The 26,108-nt window shown below is 40.0% G+C and overlaps 1 protein-coding gene across 13 annotated transcripts in view; it reads left to right on the forward strand.

The window, feature by feature from the left end:
• The window catches only part of ATG7 (autophagy related 7), a 234,927-nt gene that overhangs the window by 26,527 nt on the left and 182,292 nt on the right, over positions 1-26,108 (forward strand). For all 13 annotated transcript variants that reach the window (XM_041763260.1, XM_041763261.1, XM_041763259.1 and 10 more), the window contains 9 exons: positions 670-787; positions 2,617-2,694; positions 5,574-5,690; positions 6,938-7,087; positions 13,514-13,602; positions 15,225-15,346; positions 19,764-19,854; positions 20,618-20,762; positions 24,175-24,333. In XM_041763260.1, coding sequence (XP_041619194.1) covers positions 670-787; positions 2,617-2,694; positions 5,574-5,690; positions 6,938-7,087; positions 13,514-13,602; positions 15,225-15,346; positions 19,764-19,854; positions 20,618-20,762; positions 24,175-24,333 — 1,069 coding nt within the window. The remainder of the gene's footprint in view (positions 1-669; positions 788-2,616; positions 2,695-5,573; positions 5,691-6,937; positions 7,088-13,513; positions 13,603-15,224; positions 15,347-19,763; positions 19,855-20,617; positions 20,763-24,174; positions 24,334-26,108) is intronic.

Below are 26,108 nucleotides of genomic sequence, written 5' to 3' on the forward strand. Positions count from 1 at the left end.
GCTCCCTGCTCAGTGGGAGCATGCTTCTCCCTCTCCCTCTGCCTGCCACTCCTGCTTATATTTTCTCTTTCTGTCTGTCAAATAAAGAAATAAAATCTTTAAAAAATAAAATAAAATGTGATGCTCATTTTCCTCTGCCGGCCATAACCAGAGAAATGGGAGGGGCTTCCTGGAAGGGGAGGGTTTAGAGCAGGGCCTTGAAGCCTGAGAGTGTCTGAGTGGGAAGTAGGCAGCTTAGTACCTTCAGTACCTTGGAGTCTGCTAGTTCTAGCTTTAGAATACTGCTCTGCCTTTATGTGACCTTAGGCCAGTTACTTAAGCTTTTAACTGGGAGAAAGAGCTGTTAGGAAAATTCAACACTTGTATAGTTCTTGGCACAGTAGAACTTCAATAATTGATGTTTCCCTTTCAGGTTAAAGGAAAGAGTAAAAACTAGGTAATGAAATATTTGAGGGTGTAGTGGTGGGCAATGGAAGAGAGATAAGGGCAAAGGAATATACAGGCTTTTTTCATGCATATAATGCCTATTTTTTTAGTTCTTAAGCAAGGATATTCATCTTTTCCCAAAGAAACATGTGATTAATCTTTCTTTACCCTATAGACTACTGTCCTTTGTCTCCCACTGCTGTCCTGGCTGTGCCTGCCTAACCATGTTTCTCCCCTGTCCAGGAGTGCTCCCACCCCAGCCCACTGCTGCCCAGCTGTTGGAACGCTCTTTAATACCAACACACTTGAGGCTTTCAAGGCCGCAGATAAGAAGCTACTTTTGGAGCAAGCAGCAGATGAGGTGAGCTGGGAAACGATGGGGTAGCATGGTAGGTCCAGTGTCTCTGATCACGTACATGGGTCTGGCATGGAAACAGGCATAGAGCAGGTACTTAAAGATAGCTGTGGGCTCTGGTTTATCTCGGAGAGAGTACTTGCAGCTCTCCCGTGTTGGTGGGAAGGTCAGGGAGAAGACCTTCAGGCTCTCAGCTGGGGATAGGCTGGAAAGTCCCGGCAGGGTAGTTGTAAAAAGCTTTGCTGCTGCTTTCAGTTAGCATTTGGAAGCAGCTTGACCCAGCCCTGAGAGTTCTGTTCCTGTGTCTGCATGCCTTTGTGTTCTCTGTTCTTTGTGCTTCCACTTTTAAGCACTGTAATGCTATCAGAAGTAATTGTAGAGTCTCTCTAGGATCTTTCGGGCTCCATCTAAACTACTCCATCTGATTTACAAGCTCCCTGTGGCCTGGCCTCTTTGGCCTTTCTCCCCTGTCATTCTTGCCCTTACCTTCTCTGACCCCCATCACAATAAATCACTTACAGTTCCTTCCCCTACTTTTGTTCTCACCCCTGTCTTTGGGATATAATATTCTCTCTGCCAAGAGTATCTTTCCCTTACTTCTTTACATCTGAGTGTTAGGAATTAAAATAGGAGAACAGTTTATTCCTATCCTCTCTAACCTACTTAATCAAGTGGTCTTCACACTAGTCTTAAAATAGAAAAGAGTCTTATTTATGTAGATGCCATGGTCAGAGAAGGAAATCTTCTCCCTTTGGTCCTGAGGAAGGCATCCTTTACATCCCTTGAGATGGGTATAGCTTGTGATACAGGGGATGATGGTGGTTTTCCTTGGCCTGCAGTTTCACTGCTTCTAGGCTCCTGCTCTGGCTGCACATTTCAAAGCCTGTCTCCAAAGAGTGGGGTCAGGTTCTTATCCATCATCAAAAATCACAGATTGTTCCCCACAGAAATCCCACCCCTTGCCCTGGGGCTCAGCCTTTATCTCCGTCGACACTCCCCAGCAGTTCCCACACCCTTAGTTTCTCAGAAGTGGGGACCTGCTCTTCTCTGGTCCAGCTCCTCCAAGGTTATTATGTCGATGGCAGGAACTTCTCTTCCACTCAGTGGCTCCTATTGGTGCAACTGTTTGCCTTGCTTAGTGGACAGAGTTTAGCAGCTAATATCAGCTGCTGAAACATCTTGTGATCAGCAGCTACAAACCATACCAGCTCTGCTTCTGGTCGTAATACTTGCTGAGTATGCATAAACTCATCATTCTCTTTCCTTCATGTCTCAGGGCAAGATAATCCCTCTTCTAGAAATCTCCTACATCTAGTTCAGATCACTGCCTCCTAGAATTCCTCCTTTGCTCCTTGCCCTTCCACCTGCTCAGCCCAGTTTGGTGACAGTTCCACCGAATTCCAGGAATTCCACATCCCTTTGAGGTAGCATGTCCTAACTGGTGGTGCACTCGGACATTTATGCCCATCTCCCTCACCAAACCCAAAGCTTCTTGAGGGTAGAGACTGTGTCTTTTATTCTGTAATCCTGATGTGCCTGGTAAGCTAGTAGGCAGTAAACTATTTCCCCCCTATTTGGGGGAAATAAGGAAGGCATGCTTGCCTCCTTGGATGCTGAGACTGACAAAGAGGAGGGTTACTGGGTTCTTTCAGTCTTTTCAGCGGCCACAGGGAGTGTGGCCAGAGTGAGGTAACATCCTACTTTACTGCCTGGGTTAAGTGGTGCTGGGCTTGGAGGAAAGAAGAGCTCGAAGCTTTTTGCCTCTGTGCTTCACTTGAGAGCGAAGTTCAGAGATGCCTGAGAACCTGCCTTGACACTTCTCTTTCTTATGACAGATATGGGAAGCCATAAAATCAGGCGCTGCTCTTGAAAACCCTGTCCTCCTCAACAAGTTCCTCCTCTTGACATTTGCAGTAAGTAAATGGACTCTTGGGTACATTTAGACTGCTGAAATGCACTGGCCAAGTCCAGGCTGCCGATAGGACACTGTGCTCTTTTCACTGAAGCTACTACCTGGTATAATTGAAGTCAGAGCTGTTCAAGAAACACTCATTTGATAAGTGGCCCCATAGTGCTGGCACTTAACACCAGTGGAAAACTAATTCATTCTTACTGACCATACTGATCATAATCACATGGTTTGTGTAACATGGTGACCCATGTCTTGTCATTCAGGACACAATAAAGTCAGCTTCAGGGAGTAGTGGTTCTTTGTTGCTAATGTCTTTTTTCAGTACAGTCCTTTGGAGATCAGTTGCTGGGTCCATCAACATAAGGAAAAGGTGACATCTTGGGGATCATGGCAATCCCCCAACAGTTTCTGGACTAGAGGAGTTCACACTACATAGTTTGTCCGTACAGCTGTGTTTCTTTTTAAGAATGAAAAATGATTTGTGTAAGTGTAACATCTGTTGCCTAGGGAAGTAGAGGGAAGGACCTGGTCTCTATGATGGGCAGTGTGGGAAAATGTAAGGGTGGATTATAGAGATACCAGCCACATACACACCTGTGTATGTATATGTTTGTATGTCTGTGTATATATCTGCCCAAGACAAAGGAGAGAATGATAAAAATCATACTGAAGGCCATGCCAAAGGGTGCTATTATATAAGGAGCACATTACCTAACGTGTTATAATGCTTTCTGTGTAATAGCGAGAGAGAGAGAAAAAAATGTGTAAATTCTTCATGAGATTATTGGCTGCAATTTGGCATTAATAATTTGCTTGTAAATTTGAGCAATTTTGTAGATCTGCTACTAAGAGATAAGTAATGCTAGGTAAGGATTTCTGGGTTTGTTACTTTAATATTGATATATTTTCTGTACCAAGAATTCTCAGTAATAGAATCTGACAATTTGTGTTTAATGAGAAAAATAACATTAGCTCTTACTTAAAGTTTTAAGGCATTTCCTAGAGTTAGCATGTGTGTTGGCCCTGCTGCCCTTTTTACTGATCATTCTTACCTTGCCTTTAAAAAAAAAAAAATTAAAAGTCTCTATCTTTTAAAATCTTCAAACACAAAGGGCTTTATGTTTAATTTAATCGAGGTCCTTTGTATCCTGAAAAGAATTCTAAGAAATTCAAGCCTTTTGACTTTTGAAGATGATCTGATAAAGCTTCTTAGAAATTGTGAAGTTTTTCATCTTGAATTGTTTAACCTTTGACTAAAGATCAGTTATGACAAATCATTTAAGTATAAAGAAGAGAGAATAATCTCTGGAGATGTTTTTACTTTCCTTTCTACTGTTTTTAGGACTCAAAGGAACAGGCACTTCATTAATTTCAATTTTGTATTTTGTTTTGCTGCTGTCAAAAGGGAATTTGTTCTTAGTTGATCAATTAATGGCAGAGTTAGAAACTGGAAACTATAATTACTATACTTCCTCATCCAGACACACGTTTATATATACATTTATTTCAAAAAGTTATCTAGTACAATTTCATTTATATGAAAAGCCCAGAATAGACAAATTCCAAAGCCCAGAATAGGCATGAAATAGGTGACTGGTTCCAAGGGGTGGCGGGGAGAGAAGAGAGAATGGGGAGCTCTGTGGATGGGTTTTTCTAACTAATAAATTGACAGAGGTGGGAGGGGCTCTGCTATTAGAGTTTCTTTTTGGGGCAGTGAAAATGTTCTGCAGTTGAGTGGTGGTATAACCTTGTCAATATACCAGAAAACCACCCAGTTCTACACTTGAACATGGTAAATTTTCTGGTATGTGAGTTTTATCTCAATAAAGAGTCATCAAACAACTACCTATTCTTTATTCTTAGCAAGATTCAAGAAGCAATATTCATTAGCCAAAGATAGACTGATGGAGAAGCTGCCAACTGCCCATATAACTATGAGATCCCACCATAGGAGTGACTTAGGCCACAAAGGCTGCAAGAATCCAGAGGCAAGAGCATCCAGCCTGAGTGGGAAGTTTTCAAGATCAGCTTCATGAGTCATTGTCTCTGCCTTGCATCCCTTGGTGGAGGAGTGGTCAGATACATCCCTGAAGATGTAATCTCATGTCACTGATGTTCCTTTGTTCTCAGAACCTCTTCTGTGACCTGTGGCATTAATCATGGACTCACTTTGTCTCTGCCTCTACAGCTGTCTAAGGGCTGGACTGGGTTTTACTTATCTTTTTGTCAGAGTGTCTAATGTATTGCTTTGTACATAGCAAGTGCTTAATAGTTGCTGATCCAAATTTCACCAATGAGGCATTTCTGAAAGCATAATTTTATTATCCCAGGCATATATAGGTTATGGATAGCACAGCTTCTTCAATAACATGCTCAATGCATTTGATTATGAAGAGTGGTAACCATGTTTGGTGGTTGAGCCTCCCCAGATGGATTATGGAGTATGGATGATTGGTACCATGAACAGAGTTTAAATTTCAGAAACAGAATCTTGCCCCCTTCTCCACCACTCAGTATTTTTGTTTTATTGAGTTCTTCTTCCCCTCTGAGCTTTAGTTTTCTGTCCATTAAAAGGGATAATAGTTACTTCCAGGAGTGGTTTTGTATATTAAACAAGGATGATGATAATTGTCAACACTTTCTGTTAGCAAGTGGCTGATATGTTTATCATGAGATATTCGTGTGTGGTGTGTAGGAATACTTTAAGAGAAATTCTGTATTCTTTCATGAGTTCTATAGAAGATGAGACTTTCTGACCAGCTGATCATATCTTTTGTGCATCAGTGTGTCTGTCTACATGGCGGTGGGGAATTACATTAATAGTTGCATTTCAATTTAATCATTGGTGCTACTCTGATATCCTCTGTCATATTCTTCTAGGATCTAAAGAAGTACCACTTCTACTACTGGTTTTGCTTCCCTGCTCTCTGCCTTCCAGAGAGTATACCCCTCATCCAGGGTCCAGTGGGCTTGGATCAAAGGTTTTCGCCAAAACAGGTATCAACAAATAAAACAAAATGCAGCAAAAATTGGACTTAACACACTTGAGTACTTTAGTTCATTCTAAAGACAGATAGGCACTTGCTGAATGAAGAGATGGTCACTGTGGAATCCTCCATACGTGGTACTAGGAGCAGACTTATTCACAACATATTTGTAAAATCATATTGAAGGAGTAGTGAGTGATATTTTTTCAGATTTTCAGTGACATTTGGTGAAAAGCTAAGCTGGTGGGGAGGAGTTATAGGAATATGTTGTTAAGTCTGCAAGAATTTGCTAAAATGTGGTTTTCACTTTCACTGTGAGGATCCTAAGGCAGTATACTTTGGAAAGAGTCTTTGAAACCAAACAGAAGACATTCTACCACCCTCACACCATGTTGTGGAACATCAGGAATGGCACATGCAGAGCTAGTCTTTGTGGTCTACGAAAGACAATAAGGTCATCAGAGATGATCCTGAGAAGAGCAGTGAAAATAATCAGGCCAGTAGAACACAGATCCTAAACCAAAGAGTTCTGATTGCTATTGAGGCAAGGATTGTGGTCATGTCAAGATGATCTGAAAATCATGAAGCATGTCAATCACTAAACCATGAATTCTAACACCAGGGAAAAGCCCTTATTGATGAAAAAATAGTAATAAGTTTGTTTAGAACAAATTGAAGGTTGTTTTGTGGAACTAATTTCCCAAGAAATATAAGTGGAGGAAAAGGACTATGCCATAGGACTGACTGCTGATGGATACAGTGTTTCTTTTAGGAGCGACATAAATAGTGTAAAATTATTGCATTGATGGTTGGGTAATCATATGAACATGCTAAAAACAGCTGAATTATGCACTTTACATCGGTGAATTGTATAGTAAGTGAGGTATGTCTCAATAATGCTGTTATTTTATGGAAAGATTCAGGGTAAAATTCATCAGTGGTGGATTCAGTCCTTGGTTTTTAAAGGAGCTCTCTCTACATCTTTGTGATTAGCATCTTAGGGAACCACCATACTGCACCATAAAATGTCCCCTCGTGCCCCTGTCTAAGACACACCACCGTGCACATGGAAAATGCTACATAGAAGTGAAGGGGTATTATTTGAAGTACTTATATGTTCATTTGTTGCAAAAGAATAACAGGGGTATGCTCAGTCATTTCTAGTCTCCTGGCTTTAAAGTGCCTTTTATGTTAATTTTAAGCTCAGAAGTAGATATGTAATTGTCTGGAGAATAACTCAATGTTTCCTGTTCTTAGATTCAAGCCCTTGAGCATGCATATGATGATCTTTGTCAAACAGAAGGAGTCCCAGCGCTACCATACTTCTTAATCAAGTATGATGAGAACATGGTACTGGTTTCCCTGCTTAAACACTACAGTGATTTCTTCCAAGACCAAAGGACAAAGGTAAGAGAAACTCTGAGTTTCATTTTATTAGCCCTAAAAAAAAGTCTGATGTTCATGTCGTAGTAAGACCACTGCAAAATTCAGACTCACTTAGGTTTCTTTAGTCCTCCAAAGAATGTTGTGGAACATTCTGTATCTTCATCCTCTCCTACCCTTGTTCCCAAATCAGCTTCTCCTCCAGATTTTTCTAGCTCTATTACACCTCAGAGTAATTTTGGGTTCCCTACTTCCTATTCGTGTTAAAGTTATTTCTGTTTTCCTTTCTGATATTTTAACTTATTTTATATTTTAACTTATTTCCAGACTTACCAGAGTCTCTTTTTATTGTAGAACTTAGCGTAGTACTGTTACACTCGTTATCAACATCCTTTCTGATAGAGACATCAAATTTTTGACATTTAGTTTTCTCATAACTTCATCACTATTCAAAGCCTCCCTGTGCATCAAATTACTGCCTTCCCCCACTTATCTTGAATTATTTCCTTAGAAAGGATTCCTAGATAGTTACTTAGTGAAAGGGTTTGAATACTTTAAGGTTTACCGTCAATGGTACACCGGTAAATGTTTGACAGCTGACTCTCAGGTAGGGCAAAACCCTGATTGTACAGTGTTTGCTTCTTTCCGTGGTGCTGCTACTCCCACTGTGGCCAATTTCAAGCTACTAATGTGAAGTCACAGAACATGGAGATGGCAAGAGACGGTAACGGTTGACTCTTCCAAGTATGCCTGCACCAGCTCTGGCACACCACTGCTTATCTGTCATAGCTCTAGCACACAAACCATGCCAGTTCTTGGTCCTGCCAGCTGTGCCCCCTTACCAGCTCTGGAATGTTGTACATTTTACATATATGCATCAGTTAAAAATGGGCCTTGTTTACGTTCTTATTTCCCCTCAGGGAAATAACGATTCTGCTGAGTAGTCACAGTGGCAACTGCGTCACTAACAACAATTACTTGTCCTTCAAGCCAGTGCTTGTGATTCCATCAAAAACAGCCCATATCACTATTCCGTTGCCAGTCTTTTTGGAAAGCTTGCTTGAGTCTTTTGCTTTCTGCTGAGCAGTTACTGAAGATTGGATGTTTGGGAAACATTTTGTAATTTTAACAACATTAGCGTTTAATTCTAGGGTTTTAAAATCTTTGGACAAGAACGATAGCAAAGGAACAGCAATTGATATGCTATTAGTGGGCTCTTTCTTCACTTAGCAAGCTCCATGTCTTGGCAGCCATCTGTGACATTGCTGTGCATTAGATACTTGGATTTTTGTCCTTTTCTTTTAAAACCTGTAATCGCCTTTGCGCATTTCCTGTCATATCAAGTGTTTGAGTAATAGATGGCCATTTGTCAGATAAACGTGTTTACTGAAGTTACTCAAGTTGACAATTTTGCCCTTTTCTCCCTTACACTGTACTTTCTCGGCAAATAGCTGGGTGGACCATAGCCAGAGCATGACTGAGCTACTTCAACGAATTGCATGCTCTCAGCCAAGTAGAAAGGAGCATTTATTTCAACAACCTTCTGAACAAATGTTTTTTTTTTTTTTCCCAATTACATTTTGCTTCTTTCTACTGATTTGTATTACAAAAGGAAATGATTTGCCCAACTTCACACAATGATTGTGTGACAAAGCCAGTTGGAAAACACAGAACTCCTGGCCCATGATGATTTCTGACTGTCATTACCACCAATAAAAAAAAAATCTATTTACCCAAAGAGTTAAGCTGGCTTACCTACTATTGTGCTGACTAATTTCTACAGTAATTGACGTTCCTGATTTGGTTCCAAAAGCACTTACACATTTTGGAATAACTTTTGAATCATCAAAGAAATATTAAATAATGTTCAGCCTAAATGTCAAATGGATTCTGTAATTTTCCTGTCTGGATGTTTGCTTTTTGTACTCATGCATGCCTCATATGGGTAGGAGAGTTGCTTTGTTTATTTATTTTTTAAAGATTTTATTTATTCATTTATGAGAGACACAGAGAGGCAGAGAAGCAGGCTCCATGCAAGGATCCCGGTGAGGAACTGGATCCCAGGACTCCAGGATCACGCCCTGGGCCGAAGGCAGGCGCTAAACCACTGAGCCACTCAGGGACCCCTAGGAGAGTTACTTTAAAGCATTTCCAAGTCGACCTCCCTTTGTGGGTGATAGATTCTCTCTAGCAGTTCATTCCTGTGCTGTAGCTCATCTTAGGTCAGGTTGCTCTAAGAAACCTGTTCCTGGTTTTTGCTGCTCAGAAAAATTTTTTTTTTCTTTTATCACCTTCTTATCTCATTGTTTTTGTATTTAGTGTCAAAAATATGCTCATTCTTTGAAATTAGGCACCCACTTATAGTACCTTATATGATATTTTTGGTTTTTTTTTTAAGATTTTATTTATTCATGAGAGAGAGAGAGAGAGGGAGAGAGAGGCAGAGACACAGGCAGAGGGAGAAGCAGGCTCCATGCAGGGAGCCCGATGTTGGACTTGATCCCGGATCTCCAGGATCGGGCCCTGGGCTGAAGGCAGCGCTAAACCGCTGAGCCACCCAGGCTACCCTGTTTCTATGATTAAAATTCACTTAGTCCCAAATCTGCATTTACAGATGATAAAACCCAAGTGTAGAAAATATTTGATAAACTGGAACTTATCCCTTCTTTTCTCTGCCAGTTAGGAAAAAGGAACATTGAGACTGAGGGTACATCTATACTATGTAACAGTAACAGATTGAACCTGCAGGGACTACAGTAGAGCTTATCTACATGGCTGTTAGTGTTAGCATTTGTTGAGTGTTTGCCTTGTTTCTAGTCTGAGTCCGGGCAGAGTTCTCCAAGGAGGAGAAACCTAAGGCATAGAGAACTAGTATGAGAGTAAGTAACTCAGGGCATCTGCTAAGAGTCCATATCTTCTGAGTCACATTTGAAAATTGAAACTCAGAATCTCAATGCAAACAGGATTTTCTGGATTGATATTATCTAGATTCTTCCTAAATAAAAGTTGAGTAGCCTTTAGATACCCTGTAAGATGAGCCTAATAAGTCTGTGTTACCTTATAACATATGTAGGATTTTACTTCTCTTTAATGTTCTATAAAGTTTTATAATTCTGGAGGTAAAAGGAATCTTTCGAGATGAAATTATACAACCCATGGGGCACCTGGGTGGCTCAGTGGTTGAGCATCTGCCTTTGTCTCAGGGGGTGATCCTGGGTCCTGGGATTGAGTCCTGCATCAGGCTCCCTGTAGGGAGCCTGCTTCTCCCTCTGCCTATGTCTCTGCCTCTCTCTCCTTATCTCTCATGAATAAATAAATAAAATCTTTAAAAAGAAAGAAAGGAAGGGAACGAGGGAGGGAGATACAACTTGTTGTATCCTTTTTTTATAGGTGAGGACAGAATTTCCCCCACCATCAGTTTTCCTCCCTACATTAGTATGCTTGCCTACTCACCCCCAAGGTCTGAAAATCAGTCAGTGGTAGAATTAGAACACATGCCGTCTGACCTCTAGCTGGTGCTTTTTCTACCACATCAGGTCATTTTCTTCTTCTAAGCTGTTTTAAATGTTCCAGAAATAGAATGCCAGTCTCTCCCTTCTCCCTCTTTTCTTGCTGGATAATAGAGTTGTAAATGTCTTTGATGAATTTTTAAAAATGTGAAGCCAAAGGAGTGATTACTTTTAAATGTAGTTTGTCCAGTAGATGCTGTCTGTCATGACTGTCATAACTGAAAGAAAGGAACAAAGCTGAAAGGTATCCCAGGTGGTGGTGGTGGCCAATGGGACCAGAACAACTCAAGGGAGAAAGGGAGACAACTTCTGCATTCAGAGGGAGCCTTAGGGGGAGTGCCTAATTCTTTGAGTTCTCTCGCTTCTCAGAGCAAATCCCTTGAGATTAAACTGTCACATTCTCACCCAGCAGGAGAATCCTAGTGTTAAAATGTCACTGAAGGGGGAACCTGTACTGTTGAGCAGGGAAAGGGGAGGAAAAGGAGCTAGCCAAGATGCTGCACCATGGCTTTATATGTGAGCTTCAGATCTCTGTTGGTCAGCCATCACTTCCTTCCCTCCAGCTGCCCCCCAGGATCCCTGCCCAAAGATAAGGTGTAAGGGGTAGAGCTTTCCAGATAGTGGGACCTAGAGAAGTGACCAATTCTGTCATTTTTTCAGCACTGTTTGCTTAGTATCCAGTACTGTGCCAGGCACCAAGGATGGAAGGATGCATATGTTAGACATTGCTCGAGCCCTCACAGAAGCCAGCAAAGAAACAGATACGAAAGGCATCCTCCATTCTGAAATGAATTTTTCCTTTTTTTAAAAGATTTTATTTATTAATGAGAAATAGAGAGAGGGGCAGAGACATAGGTAGAGGGAGATGCAGGCTCCCCATGGGGAGCGTGATGTGGAATTCGATCCCAGGATCCTGGATTCACAACCTGAGCTGAAGGTAGACGCTTAACCACTGAGCCACCCAGACATCCCTAAATTGCATTTTTCCTCACATTATTATTTTTCTAAAGTCAGGAATTGCTTGCAGTTGTTGCATATATTTAATGGTGTTTACTCTTTTTTTTTCTTCTGGTTGGAGAGTGCATTTTATAGTCTGTGGTGCCTTTGAATCAAGAAAATACCAAAGTTCAACAAATAATCAGTTACTATAGGAAAAATATAGGGCAAAATAGAGCATGCAGATCACCTGGGTCCTTGTTAAAATGCAGATTTGGATCTAGCAGGGCTGGAGACCAGAAGTCTGAGATTCTGCATTTCTGACAAATTCCCATGTGATGCTACTGTTGCATGAACTGCATTTTACAGAGAATGGAAAGACATAGAACCAATCCAGATTTTCCAAGGTAATGAAAGTGGCCCCACAGACTTTTTATTCTTTTGTCTACAAAAGAGAAATAACCTTCTCTAGTGGTTTTCAGAGTATGCGTGTGGATTGGTCCAAGTGCACCAGAATTACTTAGGCACTTTATACAGATACAGATAGCTAGCCTCACCACTGGAGATTTGGAGGCACTAATAATGACATTAGCAGCACTACACATGTACAGGGCTTTTCATGTCAGTACTATATCCTGTAATCCTCATTACAGCCCTGTGAGGTAGGTGCACCCTTTGATTCAGGTTTAAAAAGCTAAGGCCTGGAGTGCCTGGGTTCCTCAGTCAGTTAAGTGTCCTCCTCTTGATTTCAGCTCAGGTCATGATCTCAGGGTCATGAGATTGAGCAGTCTGTCAGGCTCTGTGCTCAGCGGGAAGTCTACTTGAGATCCTTTCTCCCTCTGCCCCTCCTCACCTCTTTAAAAAAAAAGGGGGGGGGGTGGAGAAGCTGATGTCTAAAGAATTTGACTGATTTGCCCTAGGCTACTCACATAGTTAGGGGCAGTACTCAGAATAATAGTTTCTGCAAACTCTGTTTTTAAAAGCTTCCTGGATGCTGGTGTTTCATCTCCCATGGAAAAGAAAATCTCAAATAAAGATGTTCTGTGTTTCCTGAAAGGATGGTTATATATTTGAATCTGTATTGAATTAAGTATGAATCCGTCAGTTTGCATTAAAGGCATGAAATACTTCTAGACAAAAAGCTTCAGTATTAGGAATAAGAAAATTTCACATAGAGAAGGTAGTAAAAAAAGAATATCCTTGGAATAATACAATAATTATCTGATAAGAGTAAAATTCATTTTCAGAAATATTTATTGAGCACAGATGAAGGCTAATTAATTGTCCTTCAATAGGAAATAGAAAAAAGTTATGGTGCACCAGTACAATGGAATGCCCTTCAGCCACTACTGACAGTGGTTGTAGAATGACATTTATTGGTGTGGAAAGTTTGCAATAGAATAAGAGATATAAAACAGTATTTATAACATGATGTCATTTTTGCTTAGTAATAAAAATTCCTTCCTTCCTTCCTTCCTTCCTTCCTTCCTTCCTTCCTCCCTCCCTCCCTCCCTCCCTCCCTCCCTCCCTCCTTCCCTCTCTTCCTTCTTTCCTCTCTCTCTTTCCCTCCCACCTTTCCTTCCTTTTCGTTTTCTTTCTTCCCTTTCTCTGAGTATGGGTTAAGCTTCTGCTTTGTGTCTAACACTACGTTGAGCATTATAGTAAATAAGTGGAATTGTTTGGGCTGGTCTCATTCTTATAGAACGAACTGGAACTAGAGTAATCAAAATTCTTCCCTCTAAATATATCTAGTTCCTACTATGCTGGGCCTACTATAAGGTGTGGGAGAGTGCAGAGAAGAATTTGACAGCCCCTCTATCTAGAAGTTCAGCGGTCTGGTGTGTGATCGTTTTGCTTTCTTCTCTTCCCTCTAGCCCTTCATCAAATGTCTGATTTTTAATGCTTTTGCAGAATAGCATTAAAGGGAAGAAGAAGTCTTAGCAGTGTCTATACTGTGAACCTAACATGATACTTGACTCACTCAGAAAATCTTTTCTGTTCACAGATAACAATTGGTGTATATGATCCCTGTAACTTAGCCCAGCACCCCGGATGGCCTTTGAGGAATCTTTTGGTCCTAGCAGCTCACCGATGGTATTTACATGTGTGTGTCTGTGTCTGTCTGTCTCTGTCGATCTGTTTTTGACATTGTGTTTGCCTCTGCCTGTGTCTCTTTTTTCCCATATGCATTTTTTCATTTCTGGCATAGAAACCAGATAATAAATCAATCCATCAGTCCAGTTTCCATCAGTGGTGAGCCCCTAAGCAGGTATGTTACAGAGCTGCAGACTCTGACCATATTGCACTAAAGACATTTCAGAGTAGGGCAGGGTGAGCAGCAGAGGTTCCAAGCTGGAAACTCTCCAGCCCCTTCCTCCAGACGTCTGGGTCACTCTCAGATAGGATTTTCCTTTGCTACTGTCTTCCTTTTCTCCTAGCCCTAAAATAATGAAAACAGAGGGTATCTAAGAAGTCAGTATACATTTGAAAAGATGCTCAACATCATTAGTCATCATGGACATAAAATATAATGAGTTTCTACTCAGTAATAGAGATACTGAGGTACCATGCTGAGATACTACTATATGCCTACCAAATGACTTGAAAAAGATGACAGTACCAAGCATTGTCAAAAGATGTGACTCTCACATCTCATTCACATCACAAAGATGTGAATCTCTCCTTCAAACTGCTTGAAAAGTGGCAGCATCCACTAGAGTTAAAACTGTGTATGGCTCAATGATTTTTTTTCACAGGTAGATAGTGCACAGAAATGTGCACTAATATACAAGCAAAACACACATGCAGGGATATTTATAGCAGCATTTTTCTTTATAATCAAACACTGGGAATAACCCAGATGATGTCTCTCTACATGAAATGGTTAATAAATTGTGACACAGTCACTGCAACAGAATGGGATATTATCGTAAATCTGAGTGAACTGCTAATGCACGTGTCAACATGGATGCCACAATTTTGAGTTAAGGTAAGCTAGACCTTAAAAGAATACACACTCTAGATTCTTTCCGTGTAAAGATCAGAACAGGCAGAACCCAGGAATAGACTTAGATATTAGAGTAGCAGTTACTCTTGAGGGAGGTAGCCAATGACTGGGAGAAGGCATGAGATAAGCTCTTTTATTTTAGGACTTGTGTACTTATCTTCCTATCTGTTTGACTTACATAAAAATGCTTTAAAAAAATGAAGATAGCTAAATTATAGATTGTCCCTAGAGGGGGAATGATTGCACTTGGTTATCCAGATAGTGTGTCTGTAGAGCACACATGGCTTGCTAACTACTCCTGACTGAGGAGCTGTTTCATAGAAGGTGAGTTCAGAAGGGGAGAAGGGGGAACCAGGAGAACCTATGTGTGTCTTAGAGGTTCTTTGTAATGTCCTGTAAGCTTTATTTCCCCTGCACTTAAGATGCATTCGTCAGAATTATTTATTTGCAATGTGATTGTTATATAAAATTCACTTAGAAAGAAATCAGCCAATTCATTGTTCAGTCTCTAAACATTTAGATAAAGGAAAACATGTGGATGTGTTCAGAATCTCTTGGAGGTTAAGGCCATGCCCCAAGAGTGTCAGGGAGGCATAATTAACAATGAATTGAATACTCTCCAACTGGTTTTGCTGAAGCTCTTATGTGAGCTCTTTCTTTTCTTTCCTTGAAAAAAATGAATTAATTAAAATCTGGGGCCTGACATCAGGAGTAGCTGTTTCCAGTCTGTTGAAGTCCTCTGCTTCCGGGACCGCACCATGCAGGGAGTGAGAGACATTGCCCACAGCATCATCTTCGAAGTGAAGCTTCCAGAAATGGCATTTAGCCCAGGTAATTTGCAGGTCTTTGAGAATGCATATAATTATCATATATCAGAAACCGAAGCAAGCTTAACTTTCATCCCTTCACAATGGCAGCAGAAGGTAGAAAAAAGTACAGCTTCTACCTTTTTGCCCATGGGAACACCTCCCTTGAACAGAGGGCACACACTGCTATTCAGAAAGGAACAAAGGCAGAGAATGTCCTCAGGAAATTTCCTCCAGGCCTTTTTTTTCTTTCATTCTTGAGGATTCTTTTCCCCCTTAGTTTTTGTTTCACATAAAATCTTTATTCCTGACCTTTCTTACGGGAAGAACAAAGTATTAATACATTTACGTATTCATTTGTTATATAAAATTATGTGTGATCCTGCTCTCCGTGTAGCAAACCAGTCAGCAGAAGTGCCATTTCTCCTTTCACGTTTAGTATTCTTCTTTAGATCCAGGGTGGTAGATGGTAGCTGTTAGGAAACTTTAATTCACAGATATTTTACAGATGTGTGTGTGTGTGTGTGTGTGTGTGTGTATGTACACATTTATGTATTTACATCCATGTTACAAAGATAGAATACATACTCAAATTTGAATAAAATAAAGATAATAATACCCACCTCATGGAGTCTCCCTTAGGACAAATATGTGTCTTGTGTAAAAGAACACAAAGTCTGGCATATTATAGGTATTTAATATATGCTAATTTATGTTAATTTCCTATCTTACACAAAGCCCAGCACTCTCCAAAATGATCTCAGATTTCTGTGACTTACATGCTTTCCAGGGTACCTTTATACATGTTATTTAATTTGCTCTTTACCACCTCTGCATTGTTCCAAGGCGCATTGCTTTCTTTCATCTGGGAGTTGTGTGTCTCAGAGAGAGACAGAGAGAGAGTGAGAGAGAGTGTGTGTGTGTGTGTGTGTGTGTGTGTGTGTGTGTGTGTGTGTTGGGGAGGGCAGTGTTATCACCTCCTCTGAGATGTCTTCTAGAGTGAAGTCAGAAGGTTTCAGGATTGGCTCTGAGGGCATTTTATTGGTGATTCTTTGCCACAGCACTGATAAATGTCTTAAATAGATCTCTGGGAAAGGTTGATGATGGATTCGGCTTGGTTAGGCAAAGAAAGGCTACAGGTTTTAAGTTGAGAGCCCTAAGAAATCCTCTGCTTCTCTGCTGTCTTTAGATACAAGCATTTTATTTAGCACCCTCTTCTGGCACATTCTAAAATAGCTTCCATATGCTGTTAACTGAGGTACCATACCTGTGTGTTACTAAACCAACAACTGTAGATAGTTCTAGGGGAGTGGGTGAGTTAACTAACAATTTGTGCCTGGTCTGTGCCTGACAAATCACCAGGTGCCTTCCACACTACTCAATCCTGCCAGCCATCCTATAGAGTAGGCACTTTTGTTTTCCATTTTTATGATAAAGTCTTCGTATGATTCTTCCTCCACAATCCCAGCAATCTTGCTGATGTTTGGTGAAGCTAGCAAAGCCCAGAAACATTGCACATCTCCTTTTGAAAACTATATTTTCGGGCAGCCCTGGTGGCTCAGCAGTTCAGCACCGCCTTCGGCCCAGTGCTGGAGACCCGGGATTGAGTCCCAAGTCAGGCTCCCTGCATGGACCCTGCTTCTCCCTCTGCCTGTGTCTCTGCCCCTCTGTATATATGTGTGTGTGTGTCTCTCATGAATAAATAAATAAAATCTTTAAAAAAAAGAAAAATATGTTTTCTATCATCCAATAATGCCTTCGATACAGCTTCTTTATGCTTGATGTTGAGTGTAGATCATTTACTTTAGAAAAGGCAAATTTTCTTTCTTTTTTTTATGTACATTAATGTTTTCCCTCATAGCTCTAAATAAAACTTTATCTTTTATTTTTCTTAAAAGACTAATTTATTTATTTGACAGAGAGAGCATGAGAGTGGCAGGCAGAGGGAGAGGGAGAAGCTCTCCCCACTGAGCGGAGAGCCCAATGTGGGGCTTGGTCCCAGGATCCTGAGATCATGACCTGAGCTGAAGGCAGATGCTTAACCAACTGAGCCACCCAGGCACCCCTCTAAATAAAGCTGAATAAAACTTTGTAAAGAGTTATTCTATATCATAGTGTGAACTGAAGGTTGTTGATATGATAGTATTTTTTATTATTTTGAAGACAACCCATAGTTGCAATGGCAGTGACATAAAAGTATAATTTTAATCATCCTTTGCTCCTTGTGGCACAGTCAAGTCCACTGTCCACTGTTGATACAAAAAGTATCGTGGCAGCCAGCTGAAGAAGGCAACTGACTCTGCTGAGAGTGGGAGATTCTTCATTTTAATTCCTGTCCTTCATGTTCTCCTCCTGCTTGTTCAGCTTTTCTCCTAAAAATATTTTTTTATTAATTTGGGGCATGTCTTATGGATGTAGTTGATACAGAGGCAGACAAGATGTACTAAACACTTTTGATAGATTAAATATATATCTTTTTCATTATTAAGCTTAAAGTATATCTAATTTTATTTATTTATTTATTTTTATATCTTAAAGTATATCTAATTAGATAATACTTAAAGTATTATCTAATTTTATATAGCCATATAGAAATGGTTATAAGGTTTTGATTACAGAGATGTTTTCATTTGAAATGAATTTCTTTTTTTTTATCCTATGACTTCTTATCTGTAACAAGAGAAAACTTAGGCCAGAGTTATTAGTTACAGTACTAGACTGTGGTTCTGAAATCTTCAAATTTTTGGCTATATATTAGAAGCATTTTTAAAATTTAATGTAAGAATAGTTAAGGAAAACAAACAAAATATGAATTTGGTAACATGTCTGAATTCCTTTTCCCAGAAAAAAAGAATTTTGAATTCTTGACTTAAGAACTCATCTATTTTTTTTAAGATTTTATTTATTTATTCATGAGAGACACAGAGAGAGAGAGAGGCAGAGACACAGGCAGAGGGAAAAGCAGGCTCCCTGCAGGGAGCCTGCTGCAGGACTCAATCTCAGGACCCTAGGATCACTCCCTGAGCCATAGGCAGACACTCAACCATTGAGCCATCCAGGTGCCCCAAGAACTCATCTATTATATACGTTTTAATTTTTGATTACATTAAAAAACAAAAAACCCACATCAGAGTGCCTGAGTTAAAGTGGAAGGGATACTTGTTTTCTGGCTCCTTGCTACGAATAATATTTCCAGCCACAGGGAAACCCAACTAGCTTTTGAGGATAATTGGCTCCAACGTTTTCCATCGGTCATCCTATCCCAGAAAGAAAAGATTGTGTTAAGGAAATCTATACCTTGTAGGTCCCATAATTACATTGAGCAATACTGTTTTTAAAAACAAAGGTCAAAAGCTAGAAGATTCCCAAGGAAAGAAAATAGAAGTGTTGACAGCAATCTAAAAGTAGGAGAAAGGCCAAAGAACACCAACATACAAATTAGAAACATATGATTCTTCCCAGTAGTCCTATACATTTTTAAGTCAGGGAGTTTCTGTTCCTTCACAGACAGTTACTTAAGGCAGACATTGGAGGGGATGCTAGCAGCATGGGTTATCCTCCTGATCAGGAGTTGAGGCTTTATTATGAATTTCAGGTATTTGATGAGAAAGGGAGAGTGACAGAGGCCCTAAGGTGTGAGGAGTATAAGAGAGTGAGTGGCTGCCATTAGCAGGTATCCACCAAGGAATTCAGGTCACTGTTAAGGTGAGAAAGTAGCAGGAGTATTCTAGAAAGCAAGTGAGACACTTAAGAGGACTTCGTAATAGTAGACTAGAGCAGCCACGGGACACTTATCCTCTTAGATCGGACTTTGAGAACTGGAATTGGAAGTTCAGAGGCCCCATAGCAGAGATTAAAAGAAGTTAGTGGAGAAGAGAGAAGTCAGGGAAGGGGAAAGTCTGAATGGATAAGGATACACTTAAAGGAGAGGACAGCTTAATAGAGGGACAGGCTAGGTGTGCAGTGACCGTGTTGAAAGACTGAGCAGCAGGACATGGTAAGGATGAGGAACAGAAAGGATGTACTGAACGCAAAGGTTCAAAGCCTGGTGGGAACTTCAGTGGAAAGTGCAGTCATTCTGGCTGGTCTTCCTTGGATAGAGAACCCCCCAAAGATACCTATCCCAGATAGGATGGTCTATTTTGGTGCGTAACTTCTGGGAACTGCAGAAGTTGACTCAACTCAGGCCAGAGTTGAGGGCTATTTCAGAAGCACCTTTACATGAAAACCATGCTTAGGTCTGGTGGTCTCTCAGCAAGGGTATGGCTAGTTGAGGAAGATGGCAAGCAACTGCAGCAAGTACGTGCAAATTCAGACCCTGGAGCCTCTGTGAGAAAGAAGTGAACTGAAAACTTACTAATGTGTCGGCCATCTTGCTACTTGACTTGCTCATTTTTTATTCTTCCCTCCTTCATTCAACTCACTATTGTATTTGCCTTAAGATTGTCCCAAGGCGGTCGGATGGGAAAAAAACCAGAAAGGCGGCATGGGACCGAGGATGGTGAACCTCAGTGAATGTATGGACCCTAAAAGGTATAGTTTGGAAGCTGTTTTCTCCAGTGGGGCTGTTTGTCACCAGACACACAGCAGGTTCTGTCAGGTGAACCGCATCACTGAGTTCAGTGCAGGGGATACCATTCACATTGATGAGTGTTACTCCACTGACTCTTGATTGAAGCGTGTTAGTGCGAATTAATATCCTGATGGAGATTTTGAAGGATGCACAGTTCATCTGCTCTCTACACATTATAAATTTTGTTCTTGCTTTTTGCTGAGACTCTTGAACCTAGTTACACTAATACCTACTAACTTTTAGTCCTTTATTCATGGCCCTTTAATTTAGTCCCATTGGCCTACATTGAAGGACATTGTAAGAATATTTCATGGAAACCAACGTTGTATTGAAGGGATGATATAAGTGCACCCTTTTTTGAGGGGACATATTTCTTGGTTTTCGGTATTAGGGAAAAATTTCCTCTTAAGTTGCTGGCGTCTTTTTTATTTATAGATACAATAACTCCTATAAGTGGTCATGTTTGCATTTTTACTTTGGCTGCTAGGGGCTCAGTATCAAATTTGTGGCCTATCACTAGCAATTGTAGTGGTCTACAGTGGCACACATGTTGTGTCATTTCTCCTCCCTATTGCCCTAAAGCTTCATCTTATTTTCCCTTTGATCCCATTTTGCTCAGGATTATGTTCTTCATTTTCTTATTCAGATGCTTTCTATCTTTTTAGGGTAAGATGGGGGCATAAATGAGTGACTGAATGAATAAATAATTCTGTCATTTTCTAGGTTAGCTGAGTCATCAGTGGATCTAAATCTCAAATTGATGTGTTGGAGATTGGTCCCTACTTTGGACTTAGAGAAGGTTGTGTCTGTCAAGTGTCTGTTGCTTGGAGCCGGCACATTGGGTTGTAATGTAGCTAGGACATTGATGGTAAGTTTGTGGGGGCCAAATGGTACCTCCAAAGCTGTGTATACCAGTTTGCTTCCTACCTCCCAGATTCCCCTTTTCCTCTTTTTCTCACTCCCTTCCTTCTCCCCTCCCTCTCTCCCTTCCTTTTTTATCTCAGTTATCTTTTTAACTAAAAAAGAAACTCATACTTTTATTGTAAAGTAGAAACAGAAAGTCTTTCTCCACCTTCATCTCAAGTCCCATTTCCCAAAATTAAACAGACTTCCTAGATGAGTAAACAGTAAAGCACTCCCTGAAGTTTTCATAGGCAGATACAAATATAGGAGGGACCTTTGTCATCTTTGCTGTCATTTGTTTATTTGTATTTATAAAAATTGGATCATGGCATACTGTCTGTAACAGGTTTTTATTCTTCATAGAAAAGTAATTGTGGTTCTCTATGTGTTCCGTATTATGTATATGTAGTATTTTGTTGTATGACTATGTCCTCAATTTTTTTTGATTTCAGCATTTTTTTGAGATGCTGCTGAAATGAATATTTTTATATCTTTACATATGTATGTGATTATTTCTTTAGGGAAAAAAAAAAGCCCCAGTAGAAATTATTATGTTAGAGAGAATGTATTATGTGTGTGTGTGTGTGTGTGTGTATGCACACACACTATGTATATATAAGTTTTTTTTCAAGCTAAGTTACCTTCCAAAAACATTTTACTAGCCGGTACTTTTAGAACCATGTACAAAACAGAGCTTTTTAATTTGTTTCTTTTATTAGTGAGAGTATATCTTTAATTTCCTTTGTGAATATTATTTCTTTTATTCATCTAAATTTTAAAATATATTGACACAAAATACATATAATACTCTCTTAGCATCTTTTAAAACTCTGTCTTTTTAAAAAATCTTTCCTCATTCCCAAGGTTGCATGTTTACGTTTTCTCCTTTTTCCTATTATTCAGACTTTCCAGAGAGGATTGTCTGTCTTATCAGTCTTTTTGGAGGACTCAGTCCTTGATGTATTTATTGGTTTTATAGTTTTTGTTTTTGTTTTGTTTTGCTTTCAGATTCATTAATATCTATTTTTATCTTCATTAACATCTTCCTCTTTTTGTGAAATTTATTTTGTTGTTCTTTATCTGGCTTCCAGAATTAGGTGTTTAGGTTTTCTTAGCATTATTGAGAATTATAAAGTCATTGAAAATCTACCATAGAAAATTTGTAAAGTGTAAAAGTTATAAAGCAGAAAAGGAGACACCCATTTTCTTACCACTTTTTCACTTATTTCCTTTAATGTTTGTTAAATATATATTTAAAAATCTTATTTGATTTATATAATGCCCCTCACTTTTATTTATTAACATTGTAAACACTTTCTCATGTAATTAAAAATAATGCCTGTAAAGCGTTTTTAATGTCTATAGAATATGCTTTTTTAAAAAAAATTTATTTATTTATTTATTCATGAGAGACACAGAGAGAGAGAGAGAGAGAGAGGCAGAGACATAGGCAGAGGGAGAAGCAGGCTCCATGCAGAGAGCCTAATACAGAACTTGATCCAGGGACTCCAGGATCACGCCCTGGGCCGAAGGCAGGTGCTACACCTCTGAGCCACTCAGGGATCCCCTATAATATGCTTTCTTATATGATGAAATGTAATGTTCTAAGATATTCCCCTTATGGTAGGCATTAACATTGTTTCCAGTGTTTTACAACTGCAAATTATGTTGTGGAACATTTTTGTTAATATTTCAAATTGCTTCCTAGGGTAGATTGCTGGAAGTATTTACTGAGGTTAGATTGCTGCAAATAGGCCAAAAGATATGAACATTTGAAAGCTTCTAGAAACATATTGCCAAATTGCTTTCCAGAAAAATTATATCAGTTTACATTCTCATCCAATACAGTAGCTTCTCATCACCACATCCTCACCAGCATTGAATATTACAGTTTTCTTTAATCTTAGCCATTTAAACTGTGTAGCATTCCAGGAAGCCAAAAGTTGAGTGCGAATACCCCCCTGGATGTGGCTAACCTATGGCCTGTTTGTAATTTACTTGGCTTTCTTTCCATTGCCCAGCATCTTCCTAGACTGCCTTCCACTCAGCATTGCTTTAAGGGATGTAAAAATACTTCAGAAATAAATGTGTCGGGGATCCTTGGGTGGCTCAGTGGTTTAGTGCCACCTTCAGCCCAGGGTGTGATCCTGGAGACCCAGGATGGAGTCCCCCATCAGGCTCCCTGCATGGAGCCTCTTCACCCTGCTCTATGCCTCTCCCTCCCTCCCTCCGTCCCCCCCCCCCCTCTCTCTCTCTCTCTGTGTGTGTGTGTGTGTGTGTCTTTCATGAATAAATAAAGAAAGTCTTAAAAAAAGAAAAAAGAAATAAATGTGTCCAAACCAAGCACAAGTGACTTTTGGAGTTTCTGTGTCTTTTTTTTTTTTTTTTTAAGATTTTCTTTATTTATTCATGAGAGACACAGAGAGAGAGGGATTTTCCATATCTTTATTCTGCCTCCACGGTAGATTGCTTTGCTGGTAAAAGTCACTTATAAAACTGGATGAATATGGGCAGCCCCGGTGGCTCAGCGGTTTAGCGCCACCTTCAACCCAGGGTGTGATCCTGGAGACCCAGGATCGAGTCCCACGTCAGGCTCCCTGCATGGAGCCTGTCCTGCCTGTGTCTCTGCCTTCATCTCTCTCTCTGTATCTCATTAATAAATAAATTAAAAAAAAAAACTGGATGAGTAGACCAAGTTTACCAGTGGGCTTTCAACACAGATAACTGTGCTTTTGAAAAGATAGATTCTGGCCTGTCCTCAACCCTGAAAATGTACCTTGGATTCTTGTTGACCATCCCCTTGGAAACATCAGTTTAACTGAGTTTCTGAGTCTCTGATGGAAGGATATTGAAATAAGAGAGAGCAGAATCAGCTTTGTAGCCAAAATCTTCTATGACATTGTACAATGGGAAATAACTCATAAGCCATTTTTCTGAGGAGTTAATTCAGGCTTTAAGTGAGTTTTAAGTGAGCTGTTATTTATACTTAATTATTCATTAAGGGAAAGCAAGGACATTTGGGGGCTCATTGCTAATCCTTTTAAGACAACAGCTTAGACAATTCCTATGGGACTTACCTCCAAATTTTTCTCTGGTGTTACTGTCAAAAATAATGAGTTATTAGTCAGACCCACTCTGACATTTCTTAGTCTCATTACTGTAGGAAACCAGGCACCGGGTATATAATTATTTTGTCTTTTAAAGGAAGTTGACCCTCCGTTGATCAAAAACTGAGTTTGCACAATTCATTTTCTGAAGTTTCCTGTATTTTGAAGTTCCTAAGCTACTCCAAAGCAAAACCTCTTTTAGGGATTTCAAGAGAGACACCCTGTGACATGTTTGTCAGAAACACACCATGATCTCTTGTTTCCATGCAGGGTTGGGGTGTCAGACACATCACATTTGTGGACAACGCCAATATCTCCTACTCCAATCCTGTGAGGCAGCCTCTCTATGAATTTGAAGATTGCCTAGCAGGTGGTAAACCCAAGGCCCTGGCTGCAGCAGACCGGCTTCAGAAAATATTCCCTGGAGTGGTACGTTGATGTTGTTTGGGAACGTCAGAGCTTGTCTCCTGTAGTTTCCTACTGATTAATCTTGGGCAATGAAGGTCCTGTGGTATTGGTAAAAGAGAGTCAGACATTTGTCACTTACTACCCAGGCCTTCATTATATGGCCAGGCCTCTGTTTCCTCATCTCAGAGACGGGCATTAAAAAACAAAACTCTCATATATTGTGAAAATAAAATGAAGAATGTATGAAAAAAATGCTTTTGTAAGTTGCAAAGCATTATTGGAGTCTCATTTGAAGAATTTAGGAGTATGATATTTTTATATACTGCCTTATTCCAAAGGGATTCTTGGTAGCTCAGGTATAGGATTTTATTTCTCCTTCATCACCAGAATACTTGATAGTTACTTAGTGCAGTTTTATGAAATTAAATTGAATGCAAGTCTGCACAGAATGAAGATCTGGCTAAATATTTAGCTTTTTACTCAAGCTGCTGGTTGTTTTTGAGTTGCATTATTTACTTTAAAAACACCAAATAATAAGAGACAAGCCATTCAGCTCATTCAATTCAAAATCTCACCAGTTTTTTTTATAGGTCATCCACAAAAGGAAATGTGCATCTTGCATACTTAATCAGTTTATATGACAGAAGTTAGGTTAGATGTCTCCAAAGCATCTGCTAATACTTAAAGTGCCACAAGAGGCTCTCAGCCTTACCAACAACAACAAAAAAATTTTTGAAAAAAGACCACTTTCTCGAGTTTTTCTGTTTAATTACTCAGTATTAGATTCATTCATTTTAATTTTTGCTTTAAAAGAAGCAACTTGATGGTTTTGTCCATTTCATCATTGATCCAGAGGAACATCATTTATTGGGTTTAATTCAACACCATTATTTAGGCACCCACTGTGTCCCCAGCTAGGTGCTGGAGGCCAAAAGAAATAAGAGTGCTAGAACCCTATCATATTAATTAAGTTGCTGCTACATTATTGCATATCACACAGTCCTAACATGAGAGTGCCTTATTATTATAAGCATTTATCTCATACTCACAGGTCTGCAGAGTGGCTATAGCTGGACTCCAGTCTTTAAGTCAGGTTCCAGTCTGTGCTATGTGTTATAGTTTTAAAATCTAGGCTTGAGGAGCAGCAGTCATTTGGGTAATGCTCTTCTTACAATAGAAGGTGGAAATGAAAAAGGATTGGTGAAAACGTATTATACCTCTAAAAGTCTCAGTTCACCGGTGACACAATGCAGCATTCTCCATCCCCATGCCAAAGCCGGTCACAGGGCCAAGCCCAAAGTCCAGGGGTATACTTTGCCTTCCTAGTGGGAGGTCCTGCAAAGTCATGTGGCTAAGAGTGAAAACATTAGTGAGAGGCAGTGCATGGTTGGGAAGAATAATCCAACCTATCACTGGAGAGTCTTATGAGCTCCCCTCAGGGCCCAGAGAGACCTGACTTTGAATCTCACCTCTGCTACTTAACTAGTTGCCTGAAATTTTTCCTTGTCCAGATAGTCTATAATCCAGTGCAGTCCTCCCTATTTATCTGTTCAGTTATTCTTTTACTTATTCATTAAATACTTAAGGTTTTCTGTGTGCTAGGGATTGGGTAACAAAACAGAAAGAGTTCCCTCTTCTCTGCATGGAGTTTCTGTAGTCCAGAGGGGGACATGGTCAAAAACTAATTTCAGGGATGCCTGGGTGGCTCAGTGGTTGGGCGCCTGCCTTTGGCTCAGGTCATGATACCAGGATCCGGGATTGAGTCCCGCATCAGGCTCCCTGTGAGGAGTCAGCTT

This window comes from Vulpes lagopus, chromosome 7 (genome assembly GCF_018345385.1).
Source record: "Vulpes lagopus strain Blue_001 chromosome 7, ASM1834538v1, whole genome shotgun sequence".
NCBI lineage: Eukaryota > Metazoa > Chordata > Mammalia > Carnivora > Canidae > Vulpes > Vulpes lagopus.